At 50.5% G+C, this 21,528-nt stretch overlaps 1 protein-coding gene across 1 annotated transcript in view; it reads right to left on the reverse strand.

Moving 5' to 3' along the window:
• IGSF21 (immunoglobin superfamily member 21) overlaps positions 1-21,528 on the reverse strand; it is a 160,190-nt gene that overhangs the window by 133,493 nt on the left and 5,169 nt on the right. Inside the window, exon 2 of the mRNA XM_027108292.1 lies at positions 5,322-5,434. Within this exon, the coding sequence (XP_026964093.1) occupies positions 5,322-5,345 (24 nt within the window). The 5' untranslated portion in view covers positions 5,346-5,434. The remainder of the gene's footprint in view (positions 1-5,321; positions 5,435-21,528) is intronic.

A 21,528-nucleotide genomic window follows, 5' to 3' on the forward strand; every position in this document is an offset into this window, starting at 1 on the left:
CATAAACCCTCACTGCCCAGGCAACCAGCAGAGCCCTAGGGCGGGAGCTCGCCCCAGGCCAGGCAGCATCGTGGAGGAGGAATCTCCACCATTAAACAAACACTCAGGCACACGTTCCCCACAACGTGAAAGAGGCGAGATAAGGGGCTCTGAAGTTATCACTCTTTGTAGATCTCCTTCTCTCTCTGCCTTGCTCTGTGGCTCTTTTCTGTGGCCTTGTAACCTGAGCCCAGCACAGCTCTTGGGAACCAATTGTGAAGGAAAGAGAGGAGACAAAGGAAAGATGATAAAAACTGCTGTGAAAAGTTAAATTCCCAGGATCCTCTGTGGCTGTTTAATGGATTTCTATGATATAAACAGACCTTTGGCTTTGCCTGTTGGGCAGGTGACCTCCAAGTAAATGAGTTTAGACAGCGTTCCCTAATAAGAAATGTTCCTCTTTTTCCATACTCCACAAAGCTCCCTGAGTACACAAGGACTCACACTCACTCCCCAGGCAGACAGATACGATCAGCTAGACACAGATGTCCACCTGAAATGGCAGTGGGCTACCTGGCATGGTCTGTCAAAACGTGCGTGTGCATTTCCACCTCTAACATTTGTTCATGTAACAAATATTTACTGAGATGACTCTCCGCTAGGTGTTGTTGATATAATGGGGAAAAGACGTGGCCTTTGTGCTTGAGGTGCTCACGGCCCAGTGGGCAGACAGATATTTTGACATAATGAGGTAAGAGCTGGAGTATAGACCCTCAAAGAGGAATCATGTAGGAGGAAGCATCTAGAACTTTCTGCAGAAGTCAGGGAAGGCAACATGAGCTGACACAGTCTTTTTGGATGGCCTCAGTGTCTTCATCTGAAAAACAGGCTTAATGATACTACCAACCTCAGTGCCAGCATGAAAATGAAATGCAGCCATGTATGTATAGCCCTTAATCCAGTGGCCGGCACAGAGTAAGGTAACATCAATAATGTTAGTCACTCAGATTAGTATTAGCAGAATTACTGAATGAGTCCCCAAATTTAGGTGTAAATGGATAGAAATAATTAAGTAGAGGATATTATTTATCATTCGTTTTCTATAACCAGGTCCCAACCTTAATGCTAGAATAGTTTGGTTGTTAGGCGACTGCCTCCTACTGGCCAAGCGTGGAATTGCATCCCTACTCTATTAGTTGCTGTATATTTTCTAGGGAAAAAGGAAAGGTATGTGCCTGAGCTCTGAAGAAGCCTGGGAAACTCAAATCTGGGAGGGGAACCCATGCAACAGTGAAGAAAACGTGGGAGATGGTGAAAAGGCTGTGAAGCATCCTTAAGTTGAACAGGACTTTGATAGATGACTAAGATACCAGCACCTCAGGGGCCTGAAAACTTTCTTGACATCTTCTCTATGTTTTCAAAGAAATCTTTTGAGAATGATAAGCCCTCTTCCAACCCCCCATTCCCCGCAATCCAATGATGGCAGGTTACACAACAAATAAAATTCATTTTTCTGAAATTCACTTTACAGTGAATTTGCCTAGAAAGCTGGCTCAGTGAGCAGTCACTTTCAGTCCCTTGCCAGGAAAGTACAGTACATTCCAAGGAGGGGCCATAAAATTATTTTTCAAATATTTACAGCAGGCTGTCCAATAGAACTTTATGTGATGATGGAAATATTCTATACCTGCTCTGTCCAATATGGTAGCCACTAATCCTATGTGGCAAGTCTGACTGAGGAAACAAATTTCTAATTTAATTTGATTTAATTAAATTTAAATAGCTACATGTGACAAGCGGTTACCATATGGGTCAGCACAGACCCAGGGGCTCTGATCATGTCCACTTCCTTGAGTCTATTCTAGAATTTTGTCATCTTTTTCTATAATTTGGCCTGACCATGGGGCAAGGTGTCCAAGGTGCAGGCCCTGGCCACTTCCTCCTATTTCCCTGCCCACCTACCCCATCCCCAAGGGGTCCATAGGCCAAGACCTTCCCAAATGATGAGACAGTGTTCTTGTTAACCCCGAGGGGGTGATCCCTTTTGCTTCACACAATTCCATCAGCTCCCCCAATTTACCCAAAGAATCCAATCCACTTGCTTCTGAAAGCTTTGGAGAGCTTAGGATGACCCCGTTGGTAAGATAACGTCTTTAGGACCAGAGGGGAGGCTGCTGGGCTTGACACATGTTTTGGGCCATTTTGTGCCCACTGGGCTGAGTGGGCAGAGGCAGCCTCCTCACAATGCCCTGCTTTTCCCTGCTAAAGGGATTGGAGACACAGTCCCGGCTGGACCTGTGTAATCTATTCATTTCCTTCCAAGCCGGGCTCTGTAAGCTCTTTCATGAAGGATGGGCAAAGGAAGCTGGGGAGGGAAGCAGACACACGTACAGAAAACAAACAACGCTCGGCGGCTCCCTGTTTGGGAGGGTGGGCAGCTGGGGGAAGACAGAGATGGGGGGGATAAAGCTGTGGGGGCTTGTCTGGGGGGGATCCAGCTGGGGAAGGAAACTGGGGTTTCCACTGCTGCTTCTCCCACACCCTCCAGAAGCCCTGCCCTGGCTTTGGCTCCCGGATCCCCCGTCTCGGTAAGCTCTTATCTCTCCGTTCAGCTGACTCCTTGGGAAAAGAGGTGATAGGTGTCAGAAGGCCAGAGTGGCAGCAGGCAAAGAGAGAACTGACAGCGTGGAGCCATTTCCCCGGAATTTGTTTCCGTCCTCTGCCCCATCCTCACCATCATAGACAGGGCATGCAGGGCTCCCCTGGTCCCAGGGAGAGTACCAAGTCGGCTGAGCCCACTTCCTCAGTCCAGCTACAGAATCAAAAGGGCCCAAGTATTTGGCTCCTGTGGGCAATTTGCATGTGATTTGCATACATCTGCATCCCCACCCCCACCCTCATTCCAGACGCTCTCAGTCAAAGGATGTAAAATGAAATAAAATAAATTAATTAGTGCAGCCTACCATAGCCTGATATGCAGGGCCTGACACCCGCAAGAGACTTAACTGGTGTTCAAAGCGATCAATGTGATCGCAGGCCAGGATGGAGATGGGGGGGGCAGTGAACGAGGGTGCTCGGCTCTGGGGCAGAGAAGGGGAAGGGGAATCTGTCTGCACTGGAAGCTAGGCATCTCGTCCTGCCCCAGCCACGTCCCTGGTCTTCAGAGAACACAGACGTGAGCCATGTGGAAGCCTGCTCTTGGTTTCCTACACCTCGGTCTGGCACTGCTGTTGCCCCAGCCCTGGTAGCTACTTCTGCAGGGAGATTTTCACTACTGATGCGGGAACATTTGATTTCAAACAAGAGTGAAGATAGTTGCTTCAAAGGATGGGAAGGCAATGAGATGCCTATTGGTATTTTCCTGTTTTCAAGCTCCCTCCCACCTTCACTCCTATTAACTGTTCCCATCGGGTCTCTGTATTTCTCTCAGCAGGTCTCTCACTACCCCTCACTCAAGGCTGAGGAAGAGATGCAGTACCATCCTCAGCAGTGAGCTGGAGTTAATTTATCCCAGTCCTCTGCCAGGTGCTAATGAGATGCTCACAGCGTGTGTCGGCCAAGCAGTCCCCGTATCATGTACACACACCTCTTAGTGATTCAGTTCATGGCACTATTTAACATATGTCTTGACTTTCTCTAGGCCCATTGATTTATCCAGGATGGAAACCTCTTCTAAAGCCGGGGCCCTGTGGGGATCCAACTGTCGGAGGCGATTCTAAGTAGGAGGGGCTACGATGCTAAGATGGGGAGCAATGATGTGGGTTAAAAGGAGCCCAGGTCACCGCACCCAGCAAAATAGCAATGACCAGCAAATGATGACTCAAAGGCCAAGAAAGGAACAGTGACTACAGGACGGTTCAAAGCAAGACTGGACCAAGAGCAAGGAGGGAGCCCAGCTCCGAGTCAAGGCATTGAATGGTGAGTGGCCCCCAGCAGGATCCTCTAACATTGGGTTTCCTGGCACTGCACCGTGGGTGTGGCAATAGCTTGAAGGAGCAAAGGAACCAGTTCTAGACGCCTCATCACCAAGCTGCGCCCACCCAACCCCCTACCTTCCCCCTCCTCTCCCCACTCCCCACCCCCTACTTCCACGCTCCTTCCAGAGCAGTTACACTTGACTGTGTCACCCATTGGTTTCACTTGAAGAAAGGGCAACACAACTTACAAAGCCTAGGGAAGTGTTGGTTTTAGATCGGGGGCCGGCAAACTAAGGCTGGTGGACCAAGTCAGCCCACAGCCTGTTTTTGTATGACCCATGAGCCAAGAACATTTTTTTTACCTTTTTCAGTGGTTGAGAAAATTAAAAAGGAGAAGTAGATTTTGTGACACGTGAAAATTACATGAAATTCAAGTGTCCTTGAATAAAATTTTATGGGAACCCCGCCATGCCCTTCCATCGGCACGCTGTCTGTGGCTGTTTTCACACTATCACAGAGCTGGGTAGTTGCGACAGAGACCATATGGTCCCCAGAGAGGAAAATATTTACTATCTGGGCCTCACCGAAACATTTCGCCACCCCCTGTTGTAGCTCATGGAAGAGCAACTCTCCGCCTAACCCGTACCCCAGATGGCGGTACCTGGCTCTGTGCAAACCTGAGTACGGCATTGCAAGAAAGTCAATGCCAACTGGACCTTCTCCTGAGCCCAGCCAGCCCCGACTCCCTTGTGGCAAAGGGAGGCCAGGCTGGGATGCCCAGTCCAGACACATAGAAATGTCTATCGGTGGCTAAAAAGGCCAACACTTGTTTCCATGACCCAAAGCTGGTTCTCCTGTTGCCAACACCTGGGCCTCGGGCAGGTGGGCATCTGCTCATCTTTATCAACATCCCATCTCAGACCTCCTTAGACCTTGGGGTGCCAGACATGTGGACTAGTCCTAGGTGTAATCGGATTAGAAGGCAGACTATGTCTGTAATTTGATTTTTAAGAAGGCAGGGAGCTGTCCTCTTCTCTCTCCCCTGCGAAAAACATCACCCAAATCCTCAGGCCCCAAATTCCACCCTTCGGTTCTCTTTAGTTACTCTGGAATCAGGGCCTGCAGCCTTCTTAGTAACCAATACTAGGTACTGTTGGGGTTTCCTGAACATAAGGGCATGTTAGGGACACAAAAGACGTCAGCACGAGATAGATACTGAGGGCAGAAGAGAAATAGATACCTGGGCAAAAGGATCTTCCAGGAGGGGTTCAGCAGAGGATGGGGACCTAGCAGAGAGCACAGGACAGCTCAGGGCTGGTTAGGGCTCAGTATATAGCCAAACCCGCGAGGATCCCCAGAGAGGCTCTGGGGACGCTACGCTCAGCCCTGGCCATAGGTACAGAGGGGATAGTGGGGGTGACTTACCCGGTACCACACGATCTCACGCATGCGGCCATCTGTCTTGAAGTTACACTTCAAGGTCACAGCATCACCAGCCACCACGGGTGGGAGAGGCTCAATGTTGACAGTCAGGTAGCCTATGGAAGAAAGGAGATGGGGTGGTGAGGGCATGAGCTGATCTGGAGGGCTGGGCTGACAGGTGGGGTGGGGGAAGGAGCCGGCAGAACTGTAGGGGGCGCTGTTCGCACTGTGGTCTATGTGAATGGTGATGGCGGGCCTGAGCGGAGCTCATCACCCTCTTCTACCTTCTCATCGATGCCTCCCTTTCTGAGAAACTTCCTGGCTCCCATGGATCCCTCCAATCCTGAAAACACTTCTTCTTGGGATGAACTGTCCCATGAAAGTAGGACCGGTTGGCACCTGGAGGAAGTGCCTCAATGTATTTCTACAAGATACCCCAGAGAAACGGGTCTGCGGTCCAACACTGCACCTCCATCCCCGCTTTTAGAAAGTCGCAATGTGCCTAAGCTTTGTAGGAAATGTACATGCTGAGATGCATTTAATCTAGTGCTTCCAAACGTATTTGAATACGGGTGCTCAGCCATCCCTTAAACCCCACCAGCATCTCATGCAGCCAGGGTCCCTGGAACATCGGGATATGGTGTTCTAGGCACCCATCCCCCTCCATTCCCAGCCTCATACAATGACTCCTGGTGAGAAGGGAAGAGAGAACTGGGAAACTGGTGTTTGCTTCCTGAACCCCCAAATCTCCCATCAAGCACACCCTGACGCCCCAAAGGAGATGCAGTTCCAACCCTGGGCCATGGCGGTGGTGATGGTGGTTGCGGGGGGGGCGGTGATAACAGGCTGACTGCCTGGGAAGGAGTCTCAATTGTCTGCAAGCACAGATGATGCTTCTCACCACCAGCTGTCCCCGGAATCCCTGCCCAGCTCCCAGGAGCTGGGGCTCTTCTCCTGCCAGATACACCCCGGGCGACACTGATGCCTTCACACCAAAGTCCAGCCTGCTGAGTCCTCTGACCCACCGCCTCTGCCTCCCAGAGCCCCATCCTCAGGGCGTGGTGCCCACTGCAGCTCCATGAGGGACCTCATTCTTGGGCTGATCGTCCAGGCTCATTGGATTGGCTTCCTGCTGGCTGATGTCCAGCCATTGATCTAATGTAATCAATCCAGTCTGATTGTCTTAATGAGAAAACTAGCCAGAATGGATTGGGGGATTTCAGTTGTGCAGGCAACCTAAGCAGATGGAGCCCAGGTGTCTGACCCCTGCCTGGAGCTTAATGGTTACAACACGCTACGGAAAAAGAAGAAAGAAAGAAAAAAGAATCAACCTAGAGGGGAGCAATTTGGAAGCTCGAGGCAGACTTGACCTGTGCGGTCCAAGGCTTCAGGTCCCAATACCCAGGGTAAAGGTGTAAACCTGGGGCTCACCCCCAGGGGGCCTCTAACTTAGAGCGAAGGTCAGGCTCGCAGGGAGCCCCACAGAAGACACATGGCCCGTGAGAGCAGTGATCAAGCTAAGCAGAAGGAAGGACCCATCTTCTGCCCCCTCCTCTCCTCATTCACTCTGCCCCAGAGTGTGCTCCCACCTGCTCTGAGCAGGCCCCGGGCAGGAAGCGGGATGGCTTGAGCATGGCCCTGCCCTCCAGGAGCGTACAGTGGAGGGACAGATTCACAACACGATCACACTAAGCCGGCGAGGGTAATGGTAGGATTACGGTGAGGGACTGGGGGAGGGGAGAGGGGAAACCTGGCCCAGGCTGGATGATCCGAGAAGTCCCCAAGCCCAGCCAGTGCCAACCCATGACAAACAAGGAGGCCACCTGCAGGGGGATGAACCCCAATGGGAGGGGGGACGCTGGGGAAAGCCAAGTCAAGTGTGAAATAGTAATAACGGCTCACATTTCCACGGTGCCCACTGTGCCACACACTGGGCTCCGTGCTTAATACACACTGACTCGCTTAATTTTCACAACAATCCTAGGAGAAAGGAACTAGTATTATTCCGACTTTCCATGGGGAAACAGAGAGGCGAAGTAACCTGCCAAGGTCACACAGCTATAAGTGGTAGAGCTGGGATTCAAACCCAGACCTTCTGGTTCAGTTATGACCACCACGCTACACACCGCTAAGGATGGGAGAGGTGAGAATGGGCCAGCAAACATTTCCCATCCAGCCCTGGGAAGGATGGGAGTGTGTTGCTGGGGGACCATGGCAGGAGACCAGGACCTGATCCCCTCTGCTACAGTTCCCAGCCTTGGGATGACCCCCCTGCCGCCGCCCACCTTCCCAGCAGGGCTGGGATGCGTGTCTCACCTTTGGAGCTACAGCTAAGATGAGCATCAACCGTCCAGATGGCTGAGGAGCTCAAGAACAGAGAACGGCCCCTCCCACCAGAAGGCGATGGAAAGGACACATTTTCAGATGTATAAATCTTCCAGCCAGCCCAAGGCGGGTGCAGATGGTGCATGTATGTGAGGCGGGCCAGGGCGGGATGCCAGCTTGCAGGGTCACCGTTTCTTGGCGAGTCCTGAGGGAATCACAGGTGTGAGCCTGGTGGGCACTGGAGGAAGTGGTGGAAACTCTGGTGACTGGTGGTCGTGCTGGGAGCGCCAACAGGTGTAGCAGGTGTCTGGGGCACAGGCTTCACAGGGGCAGGCCTGGGTGAGAGCAGAGAAAGCCCACCGCATAGCAGAGAGAGGAGGTCCTTGGGATACCGGAAGAGGAGAATTAAAAGGTGGGGGCATGGGGGTGTTTCTGACCCCTTAAGACAGCATATTCTGCTTGTTTAGAGAATGAGCCGCTAATAGACGTATCAGGCAACAAGATTTCCATTATCAACTAAGTGTGAGAAATTTTGGTTTAAACGTGGTCCTTCCCTTCAAAATGTCTCAGAAACTTTCTCTCCTTCCTTCTATCTGTCTTGCCTTCTTCCATAAAAATTATTGAGAACCTATTCGGTACCAGGTACTGTTCCAGGCACTAGGGATACAACAGTGAAAACAGGCAGGTCCTGCTCTTGGCAGACGATGGTCCAGCAGAGGAGACGATAATCAAAGGAACAAACGATGAGAAATATGTCAGGTGGTGATAAGTGTAATGAAGAAAAGCAAATCAGCGTAAAGCAAGGGAGAGTAATGGGGGAGGGGTTGCTCTGGACAGGGCACGACCCAGAGGCTCCCTTGAAAGGGCCAGAATAAAGGAAAGTGTGAGCCATGTGTGACTCTAGAGGGAGAGAATTCCAGATGGAGGACGCCACACGTGCAAAGGCCCTGAAGCTGGAGTGTGCTTGTGATTCTCCAAACTTGGCCGGTGGTGGGAAACTTTTTTGTAACATTGTACACTCTGGAGCCCATTGTAGGATTACAACCAGGGCCAGCACGAGGGTGGGGCACGAGAGATGCCTAGGGTGCCAGGCTTAAGGAGGCGCTCACTCCCGCTGCAGGACCCTGAGCCTCATTTGCCACTTCCTAGCTCCCACCCTGCTAGAGTCCTTTGGAACAAACACTAGTTAACACCTCTCTCGGGAAGTGACTGTGTCTCTCATTCCCGAGGTCCTTGAAGTCACAGAGGGAGGGGGATGGGGGCGAATCGCTCCGAGCAGAGGTGTCTCCTCTTCTCAGCTCCCCTGGGAGGGGCGGAGGGGGCGTGCCGGGCCGCAGAGCAGGCAGGAGGCCTCAGCGTTAAGGACTAAAACCTCCTTCCCTGGGCGCATGGCGCTTTCCAGTTTCTCCCAGAACTTTCACTCGCATTTTTCCATCGGCTCTTGGAACAGCCTGCGCGTGTCTTCCTGATAAGACGCTGCGATTACTGCATATGTCGCGCTGGAGTGTAATTGTCTGTTTGCACATCTGCCTCTCCTTCTGGGATGGGAGTTTCATTAATATCAGTAGAGTATTAAAATGAGAATATGAGTGATGCTTTTTTGAGCTTTCTTCTGCGCGGGCGGTCTCAGTGCTCATGTCACCCTGTGAATATTTCTGTCACAAAGGAGGAACAGCAGTTCATGGGGGTGAAGGGCCTGGCTCAGTACTGCTGCCGTGTAAGCAGCAAAGCCGGGATCTGAACCCAGATCTGTCCGAGTTCGAGCGAGGCCAAGCTGTCCACCACGTTTGCTACCGCCGCAGCAGAGTCACGGGACTTGCTGAGGTCATGTGAGGATTCGGGGGGTTGCCCGCCATTGGCCGCTGCATTGAATGTATCATCAGAGGCCTGGCTCTCAGATGGGGTAGATGATGATGGAGAGAGGGAGACTGCAGACACAGAGGTCTGGGGTGAGACCAGGTCCCAGCGAGGGATGGGGGCAGAGGGGAGACCCCACTCCCTCCAGGCTCGAGAGCCTCACAGTGAACTGTGGGATCCCTAGACCTTTCCTACCCAAGGCCAGGAGAAGCCTCAGGCAATGCATGGGCTCTAAGTCTTGGGTTTGGAGGTAGGATCACTGGCCGGGGGAGGGAGGGAGAAGCAGGTGGCAGGGTGATTTTCTGACATATGTACCAGGCAAGGATTGCATCAGCCCTCGTCAACACCTGGATCACAGGTGAGAACTCACCTTCCCAGAAACAGACACACGGGAGAGGGGATAACAAGAATTCATGGCCAAGGAGTTTTTTGCAAAAGAGAAACACAGGGAAAGTTCTCCTCTAGGTCTAACATTCCTCCAGCTCCTTTTTCACAAAATCCCATCATCTTCCAAAGATTCCGTGTTGGTTCTTTCTCTGAAAATACCCTCCCCCTCACTTTCCTTGCTTCTCCCACCCACATGCTTCCAACAAATCTGAAGTCAGTTATCTGGTTCAAGTTACTAGCCCCACCTCTCAGTCTTGACCTGGGCAAGTTATGTGGCCTCCACGGGACTTCGTTTCCCCATGTGTAATGTAGACGTGGGAACAATCACAGGGTCCAACATGGTGAAGCACGTTCTAGGAGTTTGTTCATCACGAGCTCTGCCCACAAGGGGGCACCCCTGAGCAGGGTGAGGCATCCCCATGCTCCCTCGTCCCCCAGTCCCCATTGTCCAGTTGAGGAAGGACGGTCCTGGGATGGAAGTGGGAAGAGTGGGGTCTGACATTGGAAGCTGGTCATGGAGTAGGAGATTCAGAAATGTCCAGCTCAGCCAGACATCCCATCTGGACCGGAATCAGAGCCAGAACACCCACCAGGAATCCTCTACAAAGCAGAGGACAGAAAACCAAAGGGAGGAGATCCAAAAAGCCCCATGCTGCCAGGATCCCTGAATCAAGCCCCTGGGCTGGTGAGAAGGGGCCGCTGAGCAGGCAGGGGTGGGGAGAGACGGGCTCATCCACCAGCCAGGAGGCAGTGAATCCAGTCGAAAGAGCACAAGAAACGTGAGTTGTGGGCTCAGCTGTGTTGCCAACCAGCTCTGGCACTTCAGGCGGGTTGCCCCTCTCTCTGGGCCTCAGTTTTCACATCGGCAAAATGAGGGGTGAACTGCATTTTCGGGGTCTTCCAGCTCTGATCAACCCCATGTCAGATGTTAACTGAGCCTGAATCCTGACGCCATCGTTGCCTATACAACTCAACGCCATTTCTCCGAGAAGCGAACCTGTCAATGAATCAGCCACCAGCTAAAGATGGAGCTCTTTCTCGGCATTAAATTTGCCACCAATCAGCGTCGATGCGTAAGCCCTCCCCCCGCCCCCACCAAGCACCCTATCAAGAAGCTGGATCAGGAGTGGAAACGGGTTCACCTTAACTAAGCAGTTCATTACCCTGAATGGGGCCATCACTCTCCCCCTCTATCGCTGACAGCAGTTACACCACTCCTGTAAAGATACCTTTAGCCGGGCTTCCCTGGTGGCGCAGTGGTTGAGCGTCTGCCTGCCGATACAAGGAACACGGGTTCGTTTCCCTGTTCGGGAAAATCCCACATGCCGTGGAACAGCTGGGCTCGTGAGCCATAGCCGCTGAGCCTGCGTGTGCAACGGGAGAGGCCACAACAGTGAGAGGCCCGCGTACCAAAAAAAAAAAAAAAAGATACCTTTAGCAAAATGGCAGGCAATATTTAGGAACCAGGCACCCTCCCAATGTGGTGATGACATAGTTTCTCTACCTGGAGACTCTCTTTGCAATATCCCAGCATCACTCCTTTCCCTTTTTCCAGCTCAGGGAGGATGTTTCTAGAGGGCTGGCTCATGTCTGGCCCCAGGCTAGACGGGAGTCAGAGAGGGTTTCCATGGGAGGGCTACAGGTAGTGCAAAGAGGCATGAGTTATATTAGGGTGACCAGGTGTCTCAGTCTCCCCTGGGACCCAGGGGTTTCCTGGAACAGGTGCTTTCAGTGTTAAAACTAGAAAGTCCCTGGCAAACCAAAACAAGTTGGTCACCATAGTTACACTCCCACCATGGTCCACCATGGCTAAGCCACTAGACCTCTTCGCCTATTTCAATCAGGAGGTAAGGATAACAGTCCGTCCCCACTATAAGGATTAGTGAGAGTAAATGCTGCCCTGGTACTTGCCTCCTCGTGGGTGTTCGGTAGATGATGGTGCGACTTAAGGATGTAACTTGTGAGATTAGGATTTGTCTTGGGCTTCCTGCACCCATGGATGCCCTTCAATCATCTTCCGCCAGCAGCCAGAGAGCTTTCTCTAAAAGGCATGCCATGGCCTTCATAAGGGCCTTCAGAGCTTCTCATTGCTCCGCAGAAAGAGGCGCAGATGCTCTCTGGGGTGATCCGGCCCAGGCTTGGCTCTCACCCCCTATCCAGGTCCTGCTGTGTTCTGCTCCTCCTCGTGTGCGGCCTCGGTCTCCCCTCTGGGCCCCAGCACAGGCTGTCCCCTCTTTCTCAAGCCCTTATGCTTTGCTTGTGTAACTCTGTTCATTCTTCAGGGATTCATGGAAATCTCACTTCCTCAAGAAAACTATCCTGGACTCCCCAGGTTCTCACAGTTCCCCAAATACCCCTCCCTTCCTACCACTTAGGACACTGAAAATGCCTTGTAACGATGTGTTCATTGTACATTCTCAGTGCACAAGGCCACTAACTCTTTCTACTTGCCATGTTACTTGTGCACCTAGAACAGTGCCCAGATCCGAGCATGTGTTGAATAAAGAAACACATTAATTCTGCCCACCCTCTAGGCTGTTCTATAGTTAGAGTGGGTGGTGTTCCCAGGAGGGCCTTCTCAGAAGCACCTCTTCCCTGTGGCGCAGCCCAAGCTCAGGGCCGCCGTGACCCCAGGTGCCTTGCGAACCTGCCTCTTTGATCACATCTGCTTGGGTCGATGTTGGTATTCCTGCAGAGTGTCCTCTAAGGCTCCTCACAGAGGTCAGGCAGAACTCCGTCCAACAGAGGAAGTCACCACTGGGCGGTGAGTGGCTGCCCCGTCAAGGATGGTAGGACAGAGGGACCTAAGGAGTGAGTCAGCAGACAGCACAGGGGCAGAGCAAAGACCACAGGCTGCGGAATCCATGGACAGCGGCACTGGCTCAACCAGCAGGGCCCTGGGGCAGGAAGGCGGGCGTTCACCCGAGCAGGGTGACTGCCAGAGCTGCGAGGCTCAGAATCAGGGCACAGAGGCACTGCTGCTGCATCGGAATGATGTCCTGCTTCTCCTGGGAACACTGGGCTGAGCTGGGGTCCCGGTAGCCTCCCCACCAGCAGAGGTAACCAGGTAGCTTGTAGCAGATGGGTTAGGAACCCCTAACGTAGAGCACCACGTTACTGCTTGATGAACCCCTCAGATGTCCTTTGGCCTCCCAAGTGAACAGGTCCAAAACTGAAGTGATGTGTCCCCCTCCTTCTCCCCAGTTCGGGGAACACCAGCAAGGCCCGCAGGCTCTACAGAATAAATCCGGAATTGAACTCTACACTACCTTCCTGAGCCCAGCCTCCGTTTACTGCTGGTCTATTGTCCTGCCTCCTAGATGGTCCACCCACACTCACCTTTGTCCCTGCCCATCCCTCTGATTTCATCTCCCTTCACCCTCTCCCTCATTTACTCTACCCACACACAATGAACCCTGCTGATTCCTGAATACTTGCTGGTTAGACCAGCAAGACACAGCACTTCCACAAGGGAGCAGCAGAATGACTGTGGTTGGGGCCATTTTCAAGTTCAAAGACAGCAGAGGATCCCAGGGAGGCCAGGGAGGTGTGTCTGAGACCCTTCCTGGGACTGTGAGAGACCTGAGGTTGGATGGATAAATTTGTCCCATCACATCCCTGACATCTGAACCCAGCTCTGGACAGTTCCCTTAGCCCAGAAGTGCCTATCTTTTGTCACCCAAGTTATCACTTGTTGATACAAAGTAACTAGAGAAGAATCAAAAGCAGTGGACCACCGTCTTTCTATCAGAGGGCAGGGCTGTTTCTGCCACCAGACTGGGAGCTCCCTGAGAACAGGGACAGTGTCTCACCCTCTTCTGTGTCTGAGAGTGTAGAAGTGGTGCAGAGAACTCAAGGACCCCTCTTCCCTGGGAGAACCAGCTTGGACCACACCGAGACTTGACCTGGGGCAGACAGACAGTCAGGTGGTGGCAGCAGCTCCACCAGCTTTGTTCCACCTGCCGGAGCGGACCATGGGAGTCAGGGTCACGTAAATTCCTCATGCCACCCTCCCCTTTCTGTGGGGCTCGGATTTATCTCCACGTGATAACAGGAGCTCCATGCACCACCACTCAGGAAGAAAAGAGGTCACCCCATCTCATGAAGATAAGTACCATAGCGTGGTACGACAGCCGCCCTGGGCACCCCGCACCATGTACTTACTACAATAATAAATATTATTACAACAACCAATTACTGCAACCATATCTTTCAGGCAGGTATAGAGGGTTCTGTGAAATACACCCTTCCATGCTGGGCTAACAGGTGCTCCCAGCCATCACCTCCTTGTTAGCAGAAATGGGGGCAAGAGGTGGGGCAGAAGATAGAGGGGGGCCTTTGAAGAAAAGAAAATGTCTGAGCAAAGAGGGGAGGTTAATAGCTCATCTGTCTCTAAGATGGATCAATTCTTCCTCTCCAGTAGCTCTCAGAACTGTGACTGCCCTGCACCAACCCTGCCTTGGTTCGGGCCCTTAAAATCCCCATCAGGACCCTGCACAGCCACCTTGCTGTTCCCAAGCCTCAGGCTTTGCCCCTCCAATCCACCCGCAACATCGGAGTCACAGTGATATTTCTGAAATGCAAATATGATGACGCCACCTCTCTGGTTAATGCCATGCAATTTCCCCACCCCATTGCCTTCCAATTCAGGATCAAGTTCAGCCTCTGTCATGGACAACTGGGCCCCTAATGATCTGGTCTCTCTCAGCCTCTCCAACTCAATCAGTCTCTCACTGCGTTTGTGCTACCCATCCACCAGCCCTCCCAGATATCCTCAGGTTCTTCTTTTTGCCTGTGTCATTTCCTCTTCCTGGAATGCCCTTTTGCTCTGAGTTCACCTAGGGAAATTTGTACACGTCACAGGTTCAATGCCACAATCACCCCCAGGTTCAATGCCACAATCACCCCCTCCTTGACTTCCATGAATCTGACACTCTCTCTTATAAGCACACAGCCCCCTGTAAACATCTCAATCATACCCGGTCCACATCGCTTTGTAATATAACATACGGTTCTTTGTGTATGTTTCTACAATCAGGCTGGGAGCTTCTTAAGGTCAGGGGCCTGGCATTCATCCCTGTGGGATATTTGGCACGTGGTGGGTGCTCAGCCTGTGTGCTGCATGCATGAAGTAATGAATGAACCAACACATGAGCACTGCATGGGACGGGGCTCGGTGAACCGTGTAGCCCCGGAGCAGTGTGGATTGGGCTGCAGCCCAGCGTACTGATGTCACATCTCGGGTCCAAATCCTCCTTTGTCTCCTCACTGCCTTTGGGATGAACTCCAAACCCCTTCCCCCACACTCATGGCCTGCCTCTTGTCCCTCTGCCTTTTCCATGCTGAGCCTCAGTCATCCTGGGTTCCTTAGAGCTCCTTAAATATGCCTTGTCTGGCTACCGGGTCCTGGCACCTGCCATCCTTTTGCCTGGAACACCTACCATCACTTTACCCCCATCGCTTTGATATACCCTTTAGGTCTTCGTTTAGACATCACTTACTTTAGAGGCTGCCCAACATACACCCTGACTTCACCTACCTTGCACCCAGAACCCCCAAATCATGGTTAAGTGCCCCTCTCATGGCATCTAAAATAACCCTAACACGTTGCATGGGGTGACCCTTCATTTTGCCAGTCTGTCTCCCAACATTGTGAACGATGAACTCCTGGAGTGCCAAAAACATGACTCAGTAACTGCATGCTGGCCATGCCGTTGGTACTGAAGACATATTTATTGAATGAATGAATGGATGAATGCATGGATGAATGAGTCTACAGATGAACAAATAAATTCTACAGATACCTTCAGCTGGCCTCGCCTTAGCAATAACATCAAATTCTGTTGGGGCTGGAAGGTTTCTTTGTGTTTTTGCCTTATTGGGTTACGGATTTCCACTCTAATTTGAACCATGGAAAGACATCTAGACACGAAGCCCCCACCCTCAGACTCCTGGTTCCCACATCCCCCTGCAGAAGGCCAGGTCAGTTCTGGGTCACCAAAGACATCAAACATTTTACACCTCTGCAGGGAGACGTGCCTGCCACTTTCAGGTGTCCAACCCCTGCCCCAACCTCCCAGACTCTTCTGAAATATTCCCCCTCTGTGTTCTCCAGCCAGCTAATCGAATTCCCCTCTGTCAGAGGCAATAAATGCTCAAAAGCCTTGTAGTATTAATGTATTATTCATGACATATGTATTATTTATCATTAGTTTGTTTATTTATTATTAATTTGTGTTTCATTATTGATACTGTTGTGGTTCTACTATTAATAAGAAGGATTGGGAAGGCTGTTCTGTGGCCCTTTGAAGACACCTGATGCTTCTCTGATTGATTCTCCGGAGAGCCAGTGTCGGTCAGTTTTCTTCCCAATTCATGGATGGGAGACACTGAGGCCAGAGAAAGGCAGGGCTTGTTCAGTCATTCCTCTTGCCTCTGAGATGTAGGCAAGGGAATGTGATGGGACTGGGGAAATGCTTCATTAGGCAGCGTGCCCTGGACTGACAACAGGGCCAAGTGCATAGGCTCCTGCAGGATGCTGATGCTGGACCTGCCAGCCAGGTCTCCATCTGGACCAGCTTGTCCCAGGCTCCTTTGCCCAAGTTCACATTGGGGTCTGAAGGTGTCTTTGCTATGCTTGTACACAGTGCTGCTCTGTGCTATGTGCTCCCCAAACCCCATTTTTTTTCCTTTTCCTCCCAGGGATTCAGCTGGACTACATTTCCCAGCCTCCTTTGCAATTTGGTGGTGTCATGTGACTAAATCCTGGCAGGGGAATATGGCTTCCAGGCCTGACCCCTAGAAACCTCCTGTGCCATCCTCCACACCCTCTCTCTATATCAGCTGCCTGGATGGACCCGGACGAGGACAGAGCCAGAAGATGGAAAAAACCTGGGTATTTGAATGACAGTATGGAGTAATGTCCTCCTACAGCCCCTGACAGACAGTAATATGAGTGAGAAATAAAATGCTATTGTGTTAATTATGAAATAATTTTTATAATAAATATATTTTATATAATAAACACAAATTATTAAAAACAAAACCACTGAGATTTTAAAGTGATTTGTTACAGCACTTATTCTACTAATACTTTCCATTAATATATTGCACATAGTAGGTACTCAGTAGGTTCTTCGTGAAAAAAAGTGAACAGACAGATAAATGAATAACAAAATTAATCGGTGAGTCCGGCTATACTGTCACTGAGTTGGATTCCCAAACCATAGTTCTCCATCACAGAGGATCACAGGGAAGTGGCTTTGATGATCTCGAATGGAAATCTTTTTGTTATAAAGATGGTAAGCTGAGGCCCAGAGAAAGGAAGGGCCTTGGCCTAGGTCACAAAGACAATTAATAAGCAATTTAAGACCAGGATTCAGGTCTCCCGAAGCTTATCACACCCATGACCTTTCATCTGATAGCTTGCCATCAGCCTCTAGAACTTTCTCAGTGTCTTTGGGGGTTGGTGAGGGGAATCATCATTTCTTTATCTCTGGGTCAGTCCAGCATCCAAAGAACAGCTGGAACTGCCAGAAGGGAAGAAGGATGAGAGACTGACGGGATACAGGATGCCCGTGAGATGCCCGACCAGCCACGGCTGTCTCTGTAGTGCCCTCTCTGGTCCAGGGCCACCAGGTCAGGGCTGGCTGTGCAGCCAACCACAGGGAAGCCACAGGTGGTGCAGGAGGAAAAGGAAATAGCTCCAGACCTTGAAGCCAAAAACCCAGGTCTAGCTCTCGCTCTGCCATGGACACAGAGGGCAACTCCCTCCCCTTCTCTGGGCCTCAGTCATCTCATCTGATAAAGGGGTTCATGGTGATTATTACTGAGAGTAATGGTGATGCAAGATGAGACAATAGAGGGGAAAGTGATCTGAAGAGCACAATTGGGAAGGCCTCCTTCTTTGCATGAGGATATTGTCAGGGACCACCGGTGCCGAGAGGTTATGACCTTGGGCTTGGGAACCAGACAGACCTGGGACAGCTTCTGACTCTGCCACAGGCCACCTCTGCAGCACTAAGTTGTTTCATTGCTCTGAGCCTCAGTTTCCAACTGCCAAATGGGGATAATTATCCTTACTTCTTAATGCTGGAAGGGGTGGGGGAAAGGGAGGGAGGTGGCCCAGGCAAAGGGCCCAGTACAGTGCCTGGCGTATGGGGACAGTGCCGACACAGATATCCTGGCCATCACCCCCCTGCCTTGACTGCCCCACTTCTCCACACCCTCAATCCTCTTTTACCAGCAAGACTCCTTTAAGGAGTTTGCTAGAAAGCTTTGGGGCCGATGACCCATGTTTCTTTTTTGTCTGTTTCAGATCAGCCTCAAGAGCACGGAGGCTGAGAAGTCACCATCTCCTAGTCGATGTTGTTTGTGTCCTCTGCGGAGATTTTTGAAGCAAAGTGCACTGAGGGCCTGGCAGTCCTGCATCCTCTGACATCACTCAGCATCAGGAGGACAGATTTGTTAACAGGGAGGCTCCTCTGACTTAGAATAACATTTAAAATGGATGAGAGGTTATTAAGGAATATTTTAAAAGAAAAATAGTTATTACTCAAGGAGCACAGTCTAAGCTAGGTTATAAACTGGTCTTAATCAGTAAAATGAGGCAACTTAATGAAAAAAATTACAATTTAAAATAGGCCTACATTAAATAATCATGTCTCATAAACACAGAAGTCCTTTAGCACATAAGAATTAATTGCTGGACTCAGAAGCTAAAGGCACAATAAAGGAACCCTTAATTTTTTGGTCTTTTATTTTTCTCTTCCAAAAGGCAACCCAAAGGAAGACTAGACTTCCTCGCTTCAGCACCAAAGGGTCTGGACATTTGCAAACGGAATTTGCTCAGTAACAATTCTGTTTCCTTCAAACTATTATTTTAAGACATGGTCTGAATAAAGTGTCACTTTGTTCTCTGGATCTGCATCCGTTTTAAGTAAACGCATGTGACATTTTCACCTCTGATGAATTAGGGAATGAACTCATTTTGCAGAATCAAAGCCCCTGAGTTTAGACCCTTCAGGCTGGGCAGCTCAGCTATCAGGGTAACAGCCTTACTGGTCCAGCGAGATATTGCATCTCTATTACAGCAGCCGTTAGAAACAGTCCAATGAAACAGAGTGGCCTCATCCAGGGACGATTTTTGCCCTCCAGGGGGATATTTGGCAGCGTCTAGAGACACTTTTGGTTGTCACAACTGGTGGAGGTAGAGACTGCTACTGGCATCGACTGGGTACAGTCCAGGGACGCTGCCAAACATCCAACAATGTGCAGGACATCCTCACAACCAAGAGTCGTCCAGCCCCGGAGGTCAACAGTTCGGAGGTTGAGAAACCATGCAGCGAAGGGAGAAAAGCAAAATTCTGGAAGGAATGAACGTGCCCTCAGGGGTTCCCAGGCACAGGAGACAAAGAGAGTCTCCAAACATCAGGACCGGCTATCTGAAGCTGGGAATGTAGGCTGCTGGAAAATTTTCCCTCAACATGACCCCAGCACCAGGTGTGTCTAACATCTGACTTTCACCCAAACCTATTTTCCACCCAAATGGATCAATTCTCTCCATCAGAGCATCTTTCTTGCCCTCTGGAACCTATTTTGATTTTGTGATAGGAGAATCCTAGGAGAAAGCTTTTTTTTAAAAATTTATTTATTTTTATTGATTTAGTTTTGGCTGCGTTGGGTCTTCGTTGCTGCGTGTGGGCTTTCTCTAGTTGCGGTGAGCGGGGGCTACTCTTCATTGCGGCGCGCGGGCTTCTCTTGTTGCGGAGCATGGGCTGTAGGTTCACAGGCTTCAGTAGTTGTGGCACGTGGCCTCAGTAGTTGTGGCTCACAGGCTCTAGAGCACAGGCTCGGTAGTTGTGGTGCACAGGCTTAGTTGCTCTGCGGCATGTGGGATCTTCCCGGACCAGGGCTCAAACCTGTGTCCCCTGCATTGACAGGCAGATTCTTAGCCACTGCGCCACCAGGGAAGCCCAGGAGAACGTTTTTTCACAGTCACCCTTGGCAAAATGGATTTATTCTGCAAATCAAGAATCCTAGCTCATAAAGGTGAGCGTCTTGAGGGCTCCTTCCTCAAAGGGTAGCACTCAGCGCTTCCCTCCTTGCTAATCTGACTCTGCCTGCTTGGCAGGAGAAGCAATCTGGTCTTCATGTTAATACTTTATAAACACAAACGTCCTACAAGATAAACATCAGTCTATTACACCTGTTCGGTTGAAGCGTGCCTGCTTGTTACCGAAGGCTATTTGGGCCTGATTCGCTCACGATATAACTTCTTCCTGCTGGAGGCCAAGGTGCAGATCGTAGGCATCTTATTGAGTGGAGGGGTTAGGTGGGGAGCAAGTGGGTTAGGGTGGGATGAGCAAGAGACATTTTACTCCCATCCTCTAGGGCTCAAGCTTTCTGCTTCCTAGAGGGGACAGAAAGGCATGGGGTCCCTCAACAAGAGTTGCATGGACCATGGGCCAATTTGCCACCAGGACAGGAATTCAGGAACAAGGCAGGGCACACTCCAACACCTGGCTAGTTTTAGTTTAAGTTATGAAAGAATGCTGAGTCTACTGTGGGCAGGTATTAGGTAAGCCCTGCCCAACCAGCCAGCCTTTCTGAAAACAGGCTGGAATCTTGCTCTGCCACGTCCTAACTCTACGCTCTTGGAATATGACACATCTGTCTTTTTATCTATTAAGTAAGAATCCTGATGCCGACCTCCCAGGGCTGGAGATAATAGAGGTACCGAGCTAACGTATCACTGAATACATGATTGACGTTACTACTGTTAGAACAATTCTATTTCTTTTTATAGGTATACTTTATAGTAAAATACTACAGTAAGATACAGTAAAACCTCAAGCAAACAACTCAATGCATTTTACTTATTACACACCCAAATGAACCACCATCCAAATGAAAATATAAGCCATTCCCAACACCCCAGATTGTTCCCTCGTGCTCCTCTCCAGTCACTGCCCCCAACCCCAAGGATAACCTCTATTCTGGCTTTTCCATCCTAGATTAGCTTTGCTTCTTCCTGACCCTCCTATACAAACAGAATCACGCAAGAGGTGCCCTTTTGTGTCTGGCTACTTTTTTCTCAGTACAATGCTTTTGACATTCATCTATGTATTGCCTTTATCTGGAGTTTATGCTGTTAAAAAATGTTTCCTGGGTAGTATTCTGTTGTACGAAATACCACAATTCATTTATCCATTCGACAATTAAGGGACATTTAGGTGGTTTCTAGTTTGGGGATATTATAAATAAAACCTATGGTTGTCATTAAAATATTAATCCTAGACCCAAGGGACAACTGGTCAACCCCTTTCTTCCCCTGGGAACTGATCCCCGTCCTTGGCCAGCTCCGGGCAGAGAAGCCCTCTGTTGTGTTATGAAGAAAATGAGTTTGCCCTCAGCATGCCCACGCAGCCCTCTGCACCCTTGCCCTTCCTCCCAGGGGCACTCGGGTCATCCCTTAAGAGTCTTGGCCACTTACATGTCTTTGATGTGAATGCTTTTCCCCCACTGTTCTCCTAGGGGCATGTTGAAGACAACCTCTGACACCCCCCATGATAAATGACATGACATTTGATCCCGCTTTGCTTTTTACAAATGTACACATCCTTCTGGTCTGGCGGGAAGG

This window comes from Aethalodelphis obliquidens, unplaced genomic scaffold (genome assembly GCF_003676395.1).
Source record: "Aethalodelphis obliquidens isolate GAN/ISIS:26980383/991018 unplaced genomic scaffold, ASM367639v1 scaffold9, whole genome shotgun sequence".
In the NCBI taxonomy this organism is placed as follows: Eukaryota; Metazoa; Chordata; class Mammalia; order Artiodactyla; family Delphinidae; genus Aethalodelphis; species Aethalodelphis obliquidens.